The 12,468-nt window shown below is 46.6% G+C and overlaps 1 protein-coding gene across 8 annotated transcripts in view; it reads left to right on the forward strand.

Moving 5' to 3' along the window:
- The window catches only part of LOC123759757 (paired box protein Pax-5-like), a 205,231-nt gene that overhangs the window by 67,009 nt on the left and 125,754 nt on the right, over window positions 1-12,468 (forward strand). For all 8 annotated transcript variants that reach the window (XM_069317196.1, XM_069317197.1, XM_069317192.1 and 5 more), the window contains exon 3: window positions 11,805-11,831. In XM_069317196.1, the coding sequence (XP_069173297.1) occupies window positions 11,805-11,831 (27 nt within the window). The remainder of the gene's footprint in view (window positions 1-11,804; window positions 11,832-12,468) is intronic.

Here is a 12,468-nt window from a genome sequence, read left to right on the forward strand (position 1 = left end):
GGCAAAATAACTTCGAGGCCAAAGAAGACAGTCCATCGCTCGTAAGGTGATAATTTCGATATTCTCTCTGCAACTGGACATTATCAACTGCTCAACTTGACCTGACTTGACCTGATCCGACCCAATATTGATCGGTAGCTTCCAGAAACAAGTTGTCGGTGAACATATAACTTAGCAAAATGCTCACTGTTGGGTGAGAGTACATTTTCCGGTGAGGGTTTGTAAACTTGACTGAGTTTAGGTACAGTTAATTTCAATTTCCGAAATAATTAATAATAACTCGACGATAATGAATAAAACCGATTTAAGCCACAACAATTATTAATTTCCAAGTGGTCAAGACATTCAAAGTTTTTAATTTAATTTCCGTTTAAAAAATCTCATGTTAATGTCTTTGCCAGAATGTGTCACTTGGTCATTAAAATATATACTTTCACAACCTATTAACCGTCTTGTATTATAAGTTAGCATATATTTATATATAAGTTATATATATATTATATAGCATATAAGTTATATATATATATATATATATATATATATATATATATATATATATATATATATATATATATATATATATATATATATATATATATATAATTCCAAAATACAGCAATATATAGCATTCCCATTATCATCAAAGTTTTAATTCACACCTTTAATTGTACTGTCACACTCATCACGTAATTTACTTTATGTTTCGCTGGTAACTTCCTCATTCTAACACGAGATTAACACAAAGGAAGAGTGAGTTTATCCCCCCATAATCCATCTTGTTAACATCTTATACCTGTCTACTTACTGTGCTCAGCCAGACCCTTCAGATCACCTCTTCAAGTGACATTCATAGATGAAGAAACTCAGGTTATCAGCTAATCTCAGCCCTCCACCTCCCTATAGCGACTCAAGAGACTGGAGACACCACCAGCAGGTCGCCCATCGCATTATCGCGGTTGACCCCGTCTGTAAGGACACACGCTGGAGTAACGCGGTTTCTCAGATGAACTTTTCCCCTGTGAATGATAAGTTCCCATAGTGGGAGTGGTGATCAACGGTGCACTAATGCTCGTGGCCTCGCATGTGGTCTCCTGATAGTGGAAAATCTTAATGCAAATCTGGGCGTTGCGATGCGTTGGTGGTCTGCCGGGTTGAAGGGCGCTTTGTTAGGTGGCCCTCGGGGCTGTGGCCAACCAAAACCCACTGTAATACACGGTAATTGGCTATTAAGTCTATTCCTATCACGACCTCTCTTCATCAGCCCCGCCATCTCCTGTAATTGTCTCGACACACAACAAAAGTGTCGTACAGAAGAGTTTTCTCCGGCTTTTTGTGCTCAAGTTCAGTGGTGATGAACTAGAGACCCTGCAGGACCCCGTGGGCTTAATACAGACCTCTGGAGGATATGTCAGCGTCTCAGGTGATGGATCTATTCTTACTTGTGTCTGTGGCGTCTCAGAAGACGAATTTAATATATAAAACTTCATAATATGACAGAGGTGACATTCCCACATTTGGGTTTACAAATTCAGAACATTTAAAGAACCGAAGAATTCGGATACTACTTCTCACATAAATTCAATTGAGGTCGAGGCTGGATACCTGCATAACGCTTTTTCATATCTGACCCACGTCCAACCCTCACAGCTGACACGTCCGAACCTCACACCTAACACGTCCGAACCACACATCTGACCCACGTCCGACCAGTCGACGCGTTCAGCGCCCGGGCCGTAAACAATACTTCCTCTTTCTACTTCTCCTCCTCCTCCTCCTTCTCTTCCTCCTCCTCCTCCTCCTAGTGTGAGATAAACATCAGCAGCATGACTCGGAATAATACACAGCTAGCCCACATGATAATCATACTTCTGTTTCTTTTATTACAAATTCGTGTCGCTTTCTACTGCTTTATCAATTTTATTCCTGAATTACACAATTTATTTTAGCTGGGTTAATGACTTTTCTCAACGTTATTGAAGGTCCGCTATACTCTCTATTAGCTATTGATTAAGATTCTACCATAAATTAATATTTTTATATTTCTGTTTTATAATTTCATTAACCATGATATAGTCTCATATATTGCTGAGTGTGATCAAGGCGTATGAGGGTCATGGGTAAGAGGAGGTCAATACAGTGTCTCTCGAGTCGGTGTCAGCCTCACAGGTTACCATAATGTCTCTCGCAGTTGTGCGCGTTTGGACCATCAGTTAGCGTGGTGTTGAGGAGCAGAGGAACCCCACATCAGACCCCTTGAGGGACTAGAGAAGGGTTCATGTGGTGTTCAATTCTCTGGTCTTTGACTGTGAACCTCTCAGCTTGGTGATCCCCTTCACCTTATACCTCAAGAATTGGTTTTATATCTGTTTTTAAGCTGGCATGCGTATTATTAAAGTTTCATTGTAATCCTTACATACTTGATCAGCAATATGCCACTTTTTGAAGGGCATTCGTGCACTGTCTGCTTTCGAAAGCTCCTGATTCACATAAATCAACAAATTCCACGCAGTGACAGCCCTATGATTTGCTGTCAGCGAAAGAGGATAATCATTAGCCTTCAAAACAAACTCTGCCTTTTTTACATCATCAGCAAAAAAACAAAACACACACACACACATTCTTATCTGCACGCTATGGCCGCGAACCCGGGGCCATGGTTGTGAGGGATCAACTACACTGTTTTCAATAAACGATTTTCGTGTTTGGGCTCTGATTGTGCACACTATTGTCTTGTGCATGATCCTCGGTCCTGATTGACAGTGAATACCAGCATTATCCTCACTCTAATAAGACCGAATTGAATTCTTCAGATTTGCCAAAATTGTAATTATTTTTTGACAATAAAGATGTTAATTATAATAAAGGTCTCTGATACTATAGTCAGTGACCCATACGCCGTCTCCTGTCAAGATCATCTCGAGATCAGTCAAGAAATCTTGATTGCTTTGTCTTTCTTTCATTCAGGCGTAATGACGAGTTTTATTGAGTCTTCTAAATTTAATTGCACACGTTTTGCATATATCATAATTTTATGTAATGTACTCTTTTATATAAATACAAAGGAAGTGTTTGATCAACAGGAGTAATTGCTTGTTTATTGATGGCCTAGCATCAATTCGGACTCATCAGTAATTCTGCTTTCAAACCGTTTCATACATGCCATCATTCGTGGGTGTATGAATACTGGTGTCGTGGGTGTAGTGAGGTGTATGCTGAGCCTTCCGTATCAAGTAACGCACGTGCTGAGCCTCCCGTATGGAGTACGGCACGTGCTGAGCCTCCCGTATGGAGTACGGCACGTGCTGAGCCTCCCGTATGGAGTACGGCACGTGCTGAGCCTCCCGTATGGAGTACGGCACGTGCTGAGCCTCCCGTATGGAGTACGGCACGTGCTGAGCCTCCCGTATGGAGTACGGCACGTGCTGAGCCTTCCGTATGGAGTACGGCACGTGCTGAGCCTTCCGTATGGAGTACGGCACGTGCTGAGCCTTCCGTATGGAGTACGGCACGTGCTGAGCCTTCCGTATGGAGTACGGCACGTGCTGAGCCTTCCGTATGGAGTACGGCACGTGCTGAGCCTCCCGTATGGAGTACGGCACGTGCTGAGCCTCCCGTATGGAGTACGGCACGTGCTGAGCCTCCCGTATGGAGTACGGCACGTGCTGAGCCTTCCGTATGGAGTACGGCACGTGCTGAGCCTTCCGTATGGAGTACGGCACGTGCTGAGCATCCCGTATGGAGTACGGCACGTGCTGAGCCTTCCGTATGGAGTACGGCACGTGCTGAGCCTCCCGTATGGAGTACGGCACGTGCTGAGCCTTCCGTATGGAGTACGGCACGTGCTGAGCCTCCCGTATGGAGTACGGCACGTGCTGAGCCTTCCGTATGGAGTACGGCACGTGCTGAGCCTTCCGTATGGAGTACGGCACGTGCTGAACTTGACGTGAGAAACAGCTGTCTCTTGAGAGGTTTTTTCATAACCACATTAAAACCCGCTCTTTGGCCGCCTCTTCTGGACTTGATGCTAGTCAAGTGTCAGATAACGTACTTACCTGAATTTACCTGAGGATCACTAATACTAGTGGCCTCGATGCGGACAGGAAGCTGGCGGCTTGTCAAATGTCCTCCCATTTGCCCTGATGATATTTTCTTGCTGTATTTTTTACACGTCACAGGAATAGAAGTAGGTTCGCGTCTTTCAAAAAACGCATCAGTTTACGTCTGACAGAGACGCATCACTGGAAAAGTTACGTCAATTACTCAAAATGGAATCGTTGTGTTCCTCGTGGCTTATAACACATCTTGTCCTCTCGAGTTGTCATAACGTCTCAGAAATGATGTATTATATTGCCCTAACTTAACCTGATCGAGGAGGTACGGATGGGAAACGTGACGGTCTGTTAATTCTCCGAGCCACTGAGATGTACAGAACGTTATATTTTGACGTTTGGGGATTTTATACGTCAGAATCCTGCTTCTTTATTACGATACGTTATAATCCTCATCCTCCTCCTTCCTCCCTCCCTCCCCCACCATCTCCCAGATATATACAAGCAGAACTTCCTCTCTTCATTACGACTAACCCAGAGAGAACTGAGAAGGAGAAAAAGCTGGCATTGTCTGCCCAAACAATGCTCTCATTACAGACGCCTCTCGTGCTGTCCTCCAGCTCCCGTCTCCGCGACAGGGCTCCGACACACGTTCACACAGAGACGGCCAGGAAGATACATGGACACGTCGCCGATTAAGAAGATCTTCAGTCATGGAGTCAAACAGAAAGACAATGGAATCCAAGGTTAAGATGTTAGTCAATCAAGAAGGAAAGTAACTGGAAGGCTGAGACTATTAGCACGCCCACTCTAACTGTCCATGAAGCAGACAGGTAGACAGTGGGTGAAAGTCAGGTAAACAGATGATGGAAATCAGATTGACCGTTGATAGGAGTCAGATTGACAGTTGACATATGTGTGACAGGCAGTTGATGAGTCAGGCAGACAGTCCTTGAAGTAGTCGGAAACAGTCGGTAAATCATTTAGATAGACAGTTTATGATGCAATCAGGAAGAGGATCAGTAAGGTAATTAAGAAGGCAGTTATTGTTACATTCTGCTAACGAGCCAATCGTTAAATGTGGCAGCTTGAGGTTGGACAGGGAAATCGACATACAGAAGACCAACACTCAGACCAAGAGAGACCGACACTCAGACCCAGAGAGACCGAAACTCAGACCGAAAGAGACCATAACAGTACAAAGTTATGGACGACGGTATCTTCTTCTTCTTGAGATGGTAGAGGTAAACTCGGGTACAGGGGAAACTGCTCTAGATATACAGGAGACAGAGGTACACAGGGTTAAAGGTAGACATCCGTAGAGATAGAAATGGCTGGAGGTAGATACGGGTAGATATAGACATAGTGGTAAGGTATAATCATGATGAAAGTAGATACACGTTGAAAAAAGTCTGAATGGAAGAACATAAATGTTCGTTCAGTTAAAAAATCTTGTTCAGTTTATGGTTCTTCATTATTTATTATTTTATTATTTTATTATTTATTATTTTCTTCTCGTCAAATGATGAATTCCAGAAGCCTTAATTCGCATCAATGTTGGAACTGTCAATACGATATTTGTTTTGTTTCATATTACGTGGGTCATTTTTATTTCAGAAAACACACAAAACCTTCATCCGAAAACGTAGATTAAATTGTATGTCTGCACTTAGGAGTTGTTGTATATTGGAAGCTGCATTCGCGAGTCGTACAGGAGGGTAGGGTGTGGGCGGATTGAGGGCGTGGGAGTGAGTTTCCAGCCCCACACCGGAAGGGCGGCTCCCTTCAGCAAGGGTGTGAGGCAGGGCCGACCCTTCCTCGACCCACACCTGCCTCTGTACCCGGTACAGTACCTGCCTCTACCTGGTAAATAGACCACTCTCAATGGGGGCTGCCTGGAGAATGCTGTATTACCAGGCCGTACCAGCACTGTCCAGCGTGCTGTAACCTCCGTGATACAGTTATCTATCACAGGTAGTTGCTGTCTGACCCTCTTCCCCTGGCTGGAATTCTGTATTCCAGGGTCCCTGGCTGGACCCTGGAATACATCTAGACGGATACGGCAGCTTCGACGGAGGCGTCATCCCTGAGTGTTTTCGTTATTCATCGCTTTGTTTCGTTTAGACACTGTCGCTTGATGATGCACGTGAGCGAAGCTGATCGAGAAAATCGGGAGAGGAAGTGGCTCCCGTACGTGTTGTGACAATGGTGGAAGGGGGAGGAGGAGGGACCAGGAGACGTTGTGTAAGAATGTCCAGGTGGGAGGGGTGAGGTAGGTGGGAGGGGCGGGTTATGAGGGATGGGTGGGGTTGGCGGGAAGGGAGGGGTATGTAAGAAGGGTGGGGAGAAGAGAAAACGAGAGCTGTGTACAATGATTAATCTACACCAACTCTTTCTTTAACTTCTCACCTGTGTGACACGCCTGTAACGTGATTTACTAAACACTGTTTGTGTCCAGTATTATCTGTCCTGCATTAAACGTACGTAATGTCTGCGTCTGGGGATTGGCCCCACTTGAGTGGTACCCCGCTCTGTCATCTCTGCCATTTCTTCCCTTATCTTGATTGTCGCAATGCTTCCCCCTGCCACCCCACGTCAAACTCCCCTGCCACCCACGCAAAACTTCCCTGCCACCCCACGTCAAACTCCCCTGCAACCCTCGTCAAACTCCCCTGCCACCCTCGTCAAACTCCCCTGCCACCCTCGTCAAACTCCCCTGCCACCCTCGTCAAACTCCCCTGCTACCCACGCAAAACTTCCCTGCCACCCTCGTCAAACTCCCCTGCCACCCTCGTCAAACTCCCCTGCCACCCTCGTCAAACTCCCCTGCTACCCACGCAAAACTTCCCTGCCACCCACGCAATATTACTTCGTTCTGAACTAACATTCATGCGCTGTAAACAGAATAAGCAGCATTTAAGTCTGTCCTGCAGACCTTAACAGTGTTGGACCCTAAACCGCGTTTGTTGATGACGCATGACCCTGACCTCGCCTGATAACCTCAGTGTTTGGAGACATAACAAAACATCAACGTGTTCGCTTAATACACATAACGGTTGCAAAGCATTATGTTGCCCTAAAAGCTGCCTGCTCTTGTCTCTAACTCTCGCGTTCACAAAGTTCCCATGGACCAACGAGGTGGGGGGGGGGGGGGGGAGCGAGGGGAATTATTGTCTAACTGTTCAACAAAACGTTGGAGACGTGTATCTATTAATTCCATTTACCGCCATTACGAGGAGCGAGTCTGTGTTGCTAAGTGTTGATGAGAACGAATCCAAAGCGTACGTGATCAGACGCCACCTGCAGGAGTGCCTGTCGATGATCCTGCAGGAGTGCCTGTCGATGATCCTGCAGGAGTGCCTGTCGATGATAATGCAGGAGTGCCTGTCGATGATCCTGCAGGAGTGCCTGTCGATGATCCTGCAGGAGTGCCTGTCGATGATCCTGCAGGAGTGCCTGTCGGAGATCTTGCAAGCCTGCTGTCACCGGTTCAACTGGCACTCTTAACGCGAGAAAAGGGAAGATGAGTTGGAGCTGAAAATGAGATGGATATTCCTAACGTGGATATCCTCCCGTTGAGACGAACTACGGCCACTCCGATGGCACAAGCGGGACCAAAGAGCCAGAGCTCAACCTCCCACAAGCACAACTAGGTGAGTACACACACACACACAAATGAGCGACAACAAATAACACAGTAAAACAATGTTGTCAAGCAACTATTGAAAGCAAAAATAAAAAAAGGAGCAAATTATGAATTGAAGGTTTGAATAAGTCGAAATCGTTCAGCTGTTAACCTTTAATTTTTTTCCCTGTAGTTATCTGCATACTTGGATCTGAGTTTTTAATTTATATATATATATATATATATATATATATATATATATATATATATATATATATATATATATATATATATATATATAAATTGTCACATAAGTGACAAATCAATGTGACTTGTCACTTATATGACAGTGACAAGTCACTGTCACACAAGTGACAAGTCACTGTCACACAAGTGACAAGTCACTGTCACACAAGTGACAAGTCACTGTCACACAAGTGACAAGTCAAACGTCGAACATGAATAATAACGAGATAAACAACGTCGTGACGAGTGATAACGCAGCATAATGACGTCACCAACAGTATTAACGTGACAACAATAACTTCCTGTCTGGGAAAAACATGTACTGTACATGACATAGTTACACCGCGACCGTTACTGCTCTAACAACGAGATCATTGACGCTGCAATACTGAAATCATTAGTGCCGAATGAATACAAATATTCCTCTGATCTCCGGGTTGGATTTGCAATTTCAACCTCAACTTCCCAGCGGAAATGTCAACTGAGGTGGAAAGGTTCTATATAACAGCGAAACCACATCTCTTTCTGTCTTGGAGTTTCAACAGGAGCAGTGGTGGAGCAGCAACAAGAGCAGTGGTGGAGCAGCAACAAGAGCAGTGGTGGAGCAGCAACAAGAGCAGTGGTGGAGCAGCAACAAGAGCAGTGGTGGAGCAGCAACAAGAGCAGTGGAGGAGCAGCAACAAGAGCAGTGGTGGAGCAGCAACAAGAGCAGTGGAGGAGCAGCAACAAGAGCAGTGGAGGAGCAGCAACAAGAGCAGTGGAGGAGCAGCAACAAGAGCAGTGGTGGAGCAGCAACAAGAGCAGTGGAGGAGCAGCAACAAGAGCAGTGGAGGAGCAGCAACAAGAGCAGTGGTGGAGCAGCAACAAGAGCAGTGGTGGAGCAGCAACAAGAGCAGTGGAGGAGCAGCAACAAGAACAGTGGTGGAAGAGCAACAAGAACAGTGGAGGAGCAGCAACAAGAACAGTGGAGGAGCAGCAACAAGAGCAGTGGAGGAGCAGCAACAAGAGCAGTGGAGGAGCAGCAACAAGAGCAGTGGTGGAGCAGCAACAAGAGCAGTGGAGGAGCAGCAACAAGAGCAGTGGAGGAGCAGCAACAAGAACAGTGGTGGAGCAGCAACAAGAACAGTGGAGGAGCAGCAACAAGAGCAGTGGAGGAGCAGCAACAAGAGCAGTGGAGGAGCAGCAACAAGAGCAGTGGAGGAGCAGCAACAAGAACAGTGGTGGAGGAGCAACAAGAGCAGTGGTGGAGCAGCAACAAGAGCAGTGGAGGAGCAGCAACAAGAGCAGTGGAGGAGCAGCAACAAGAACAGTGGAGGAGCAGCAACAAGAGCAGTGGAGGAGCAGCAACAAGAACAGTGGTGGAGGAGCAACAAGAGCAGTGGTGGAGGAGCAACAAGAAGAGTGGAGGAGCAGCAACAAGAGCAGTGGAGGAGCAGCAACAGCAAGAGACAACAGCAAGGAGAAGGACGCAAGGATGTCTGCGTCACGCACGGCTGACTGGCATTGGTTGAACCAGTCACTCTTAGCACGGTGATCACAGCATCCACGCCGCTGGCCTCCCCCGCACGCAATACTAACGCTGCCAACAGCCCCCCGCACGCAATACTAACGCTGCCAACAGCCCCCGCACGCAATACTAACGCTGCCAACAGCCCCAGCATGTAATCCTAACGCTTCCAACAGCCCCCGCACGCAATACTAACGCTTCCAACAGCCCCCGCACGCAATACTAACGCTGCCAACAGCCCCCGCACGTAATCCTAACGCTTCCAACAGCCCCCGCACGCAATACTAACGCTGCCAACAGCCCCCGCACGCAATACTAACGCTTCCAACAGCCCCCGCACGCAACACCAACGCTCCCAACAGGCCCCCACATGCAACACTCCCGTGTGGACTTTTGCCTAACGTGAATCCTTGATTTACTAATATATTTATATTCCAAACAAAAATATTCCTCAAGTTCTCCTGATTAGCCTCTTTTCCGTCGTCAAACAAATTGCAGAAGTTCCCTTGTCAGTTTAACCCATTCTCCGTGTGCGGCTTCTCGTCTCTTGGGTCTTGTATATGGCAGGTTGGGCAACTCGTGAGATACGAGAGACATAAACATCGATCAGGTAAACACGGGCAAAGATAATCGCTGCTGGTAAGCTTAGAAAATCTACATAATAGTAGTGCAAAGTCGGTAAAAAAAAGTCGACCGGACTGGAGGTGCACGAGACGGTGATTTGGGGTTGGGGGGGATTGGAGGGAGGAGATTGGGGGGAGGAGATTGGGGGGATGGGGAGAGCAAGGTGTTGACGGGGGTTGTGCAAGAGGGATGGGGGAGGGGGGAGCAAGTGAGTCTGTGGTCGGGTTCGGCAGCACACAAATGGGCTGGAGCGTGTCGATACCGGTTGATCAGTCGCGCTGCTGAAACTTGTCAGATATGTCTGAGTCCCGATTATTTGGTACGAGGAACACTAGGTTGTTTAAGGCTGGCTGGCTGGCTGGCTAGTTGGCTGGCTGGCTGGCTGGCTAGTTGGCTGGCTGGCTGGCTGGCTGGCTGGCTGGCTGGCTGGCGGGCTGGCTGGCTGGCTGGCTGGCTGGCTGGCTGGCTGGCGGGCTGGCTGGCTGGCTGGCTAGCTGACTGGCAGGCAGGCTGGCTGGCTGGGTTGATAGCGTGCTCTGCCGCTGTCTGCATAGAGTATTACACACACTGGATAAGCGTTTGAGTGTCTGACTGAAGAATGCTTTAGTTATAGTGTCCAGTATATTGTGAGAAGTACTTGTGAAAGGAAAGAATTTATTTACCTCCTCAGCTTCGTCACTTGAGTCTCTAATTACTACTTTATCCATGTTTTACTTTCCTCTCTTCTCATTAACGCCTCCCCATTTTCTCCTTCGTTATTATTTTCCCCTCGTTAGTTATTATGGTCCTTCCTTATTATTACTATCGCCTCTTTACCTTCATCTTCTCCAATACCTAATATCCCTGCTCTATGTTCCTTCACATGTTCCTCCACTTTCTCCACCTACTCCTCTTCTTCATTCTCCTGCTAGTTCTTCTCCTTTCTGCTTTTCTTAGTTTTTGTTATTCCCATTCTTCCCTTTCACTCCATTCCCCCCTTTTCCGGCTTTTGAACTTCTCTTTTTGGCAGTTTCCAATCATCTCGTTCCTCTTTTCTCCCTCCTCCTCCTGTTGCTTTACCTCTTATTCCTCTTGCTGTTGCTTTACGTCCTCCTATTTCTCCTCCTGTTGCTTTACTTCCTCCTCCTCCTCTTCCTTCTCCTCCTGTTGCCTTACTTCCTCCTCCTCATCCTCCTGTTGCTTTACCACCACCGCCTCCTACTCCTACCCGGAGGAGAGCGTCAGGAGGTGAGGGCGAGTGTAGTTCGCTCTCCAGGTCTGGCAAGCCACGTAACTCCATAAAAACATGTGGGCTCCACGCAACAGTCACTCGGCCCTGGAGAAAAAGCACTCCAGTCTCCACCTCACAAAAGCTCACAAACATGTCCAGTTTCCTGTTAGACCTCAGAGGAAGAGACACAGACAGATGACTTTGATCGAGAGGCTCGTATTCACAGTTTTCCCAGCTGTGAAGGGAATCTTGATCCTGTGCTGAGGGAATTAGGAGGAAAAAATGTAACCAGGCAAGGGACTGGTATAATCATATATTACCTTCATGTTTAGAAATATCGTTGAGAAATCTAAAGGCCAGGATTTTATATAATCTGTATTTAATCTCTCGAAAATATACATTGACATGTTAAAATTTGCAGCCTACGATTGTGTAACTACGCAGTAAAGTCCAATAACTTCTTTTGTGTGTGTGTACTTTGTATTGTAACTGGACGAGCTACGGTGATCATGCTTCTCACCAATGTGTCTTTCTTCCTGTCAGATTACTCCACTGGTCATCAGGAGGAAGGTATGGAAACAGTTTGGTGCGTTGCTTCTCACTAACTGGGAACTGTGGGACGCTTGGGTATTGATAAGAAAACTAACATGCAGCGTTAGGGACCAGAGTGAGAGAGTGAGAGAGAGACAGAGAGAGAGAGAGAGAGAGAGAGAGAGAGAGAGAGAGAGAGAGAGAGAGAGTGAGAGTGAGAGAGAGAGAGAGAGAGAGAGAGAGAGAGAGAGAGAGAGAGAGAGAGAGAGAGAGAGTGAGAGAGAGAAAACAGTTATATGACTCAACCCTATGAGAAGCAAGTCCGACACACTTCGAATCCTCGCGAATAAGCTCAATTAAAACTCAGAGACCGGAAACCATTCTGTGAAATTCTTAATGTTGCTTTTTCTCCCAGAGTGATCATGGCTCCTCTTCCTTATTCACCGGCATCTTGTGAGGACCAAGACGCCACAAGTGGAGTGTGGGAGATGCTCTTACACTAGACTTGCCTCACGTTGACCCATTTAGATTAGTGCCAGTTTAGTGTATGTATGTATGTATGATTGTATGTGTATGTATGTCTAGGTCTGCTCAACCTGCTTTCCCCCTCTACCTACTACCGCTTCTCCTGTACCTCCACTTATGCTTCTTCTCCTCTTTCTCCTCCTTATTTCTT

The sequence above is a fragment of the Procambarus clarkii genome, chromosome 8 (genome assembly GCF_040958095.1).
Source record: "Procambarus clarkii isolate CNS0578487 chromosome 8, FALCON_Pclarkii_2.0, whole genome shotgun sequence".
Taxonomy (NCBI): domain Eukaryota; kingdom Metazoa; phylum Arthropoda; class Malacostraca; order Decapoda; family Cambaridae; genus Procambarus; species Procambarus clarkii.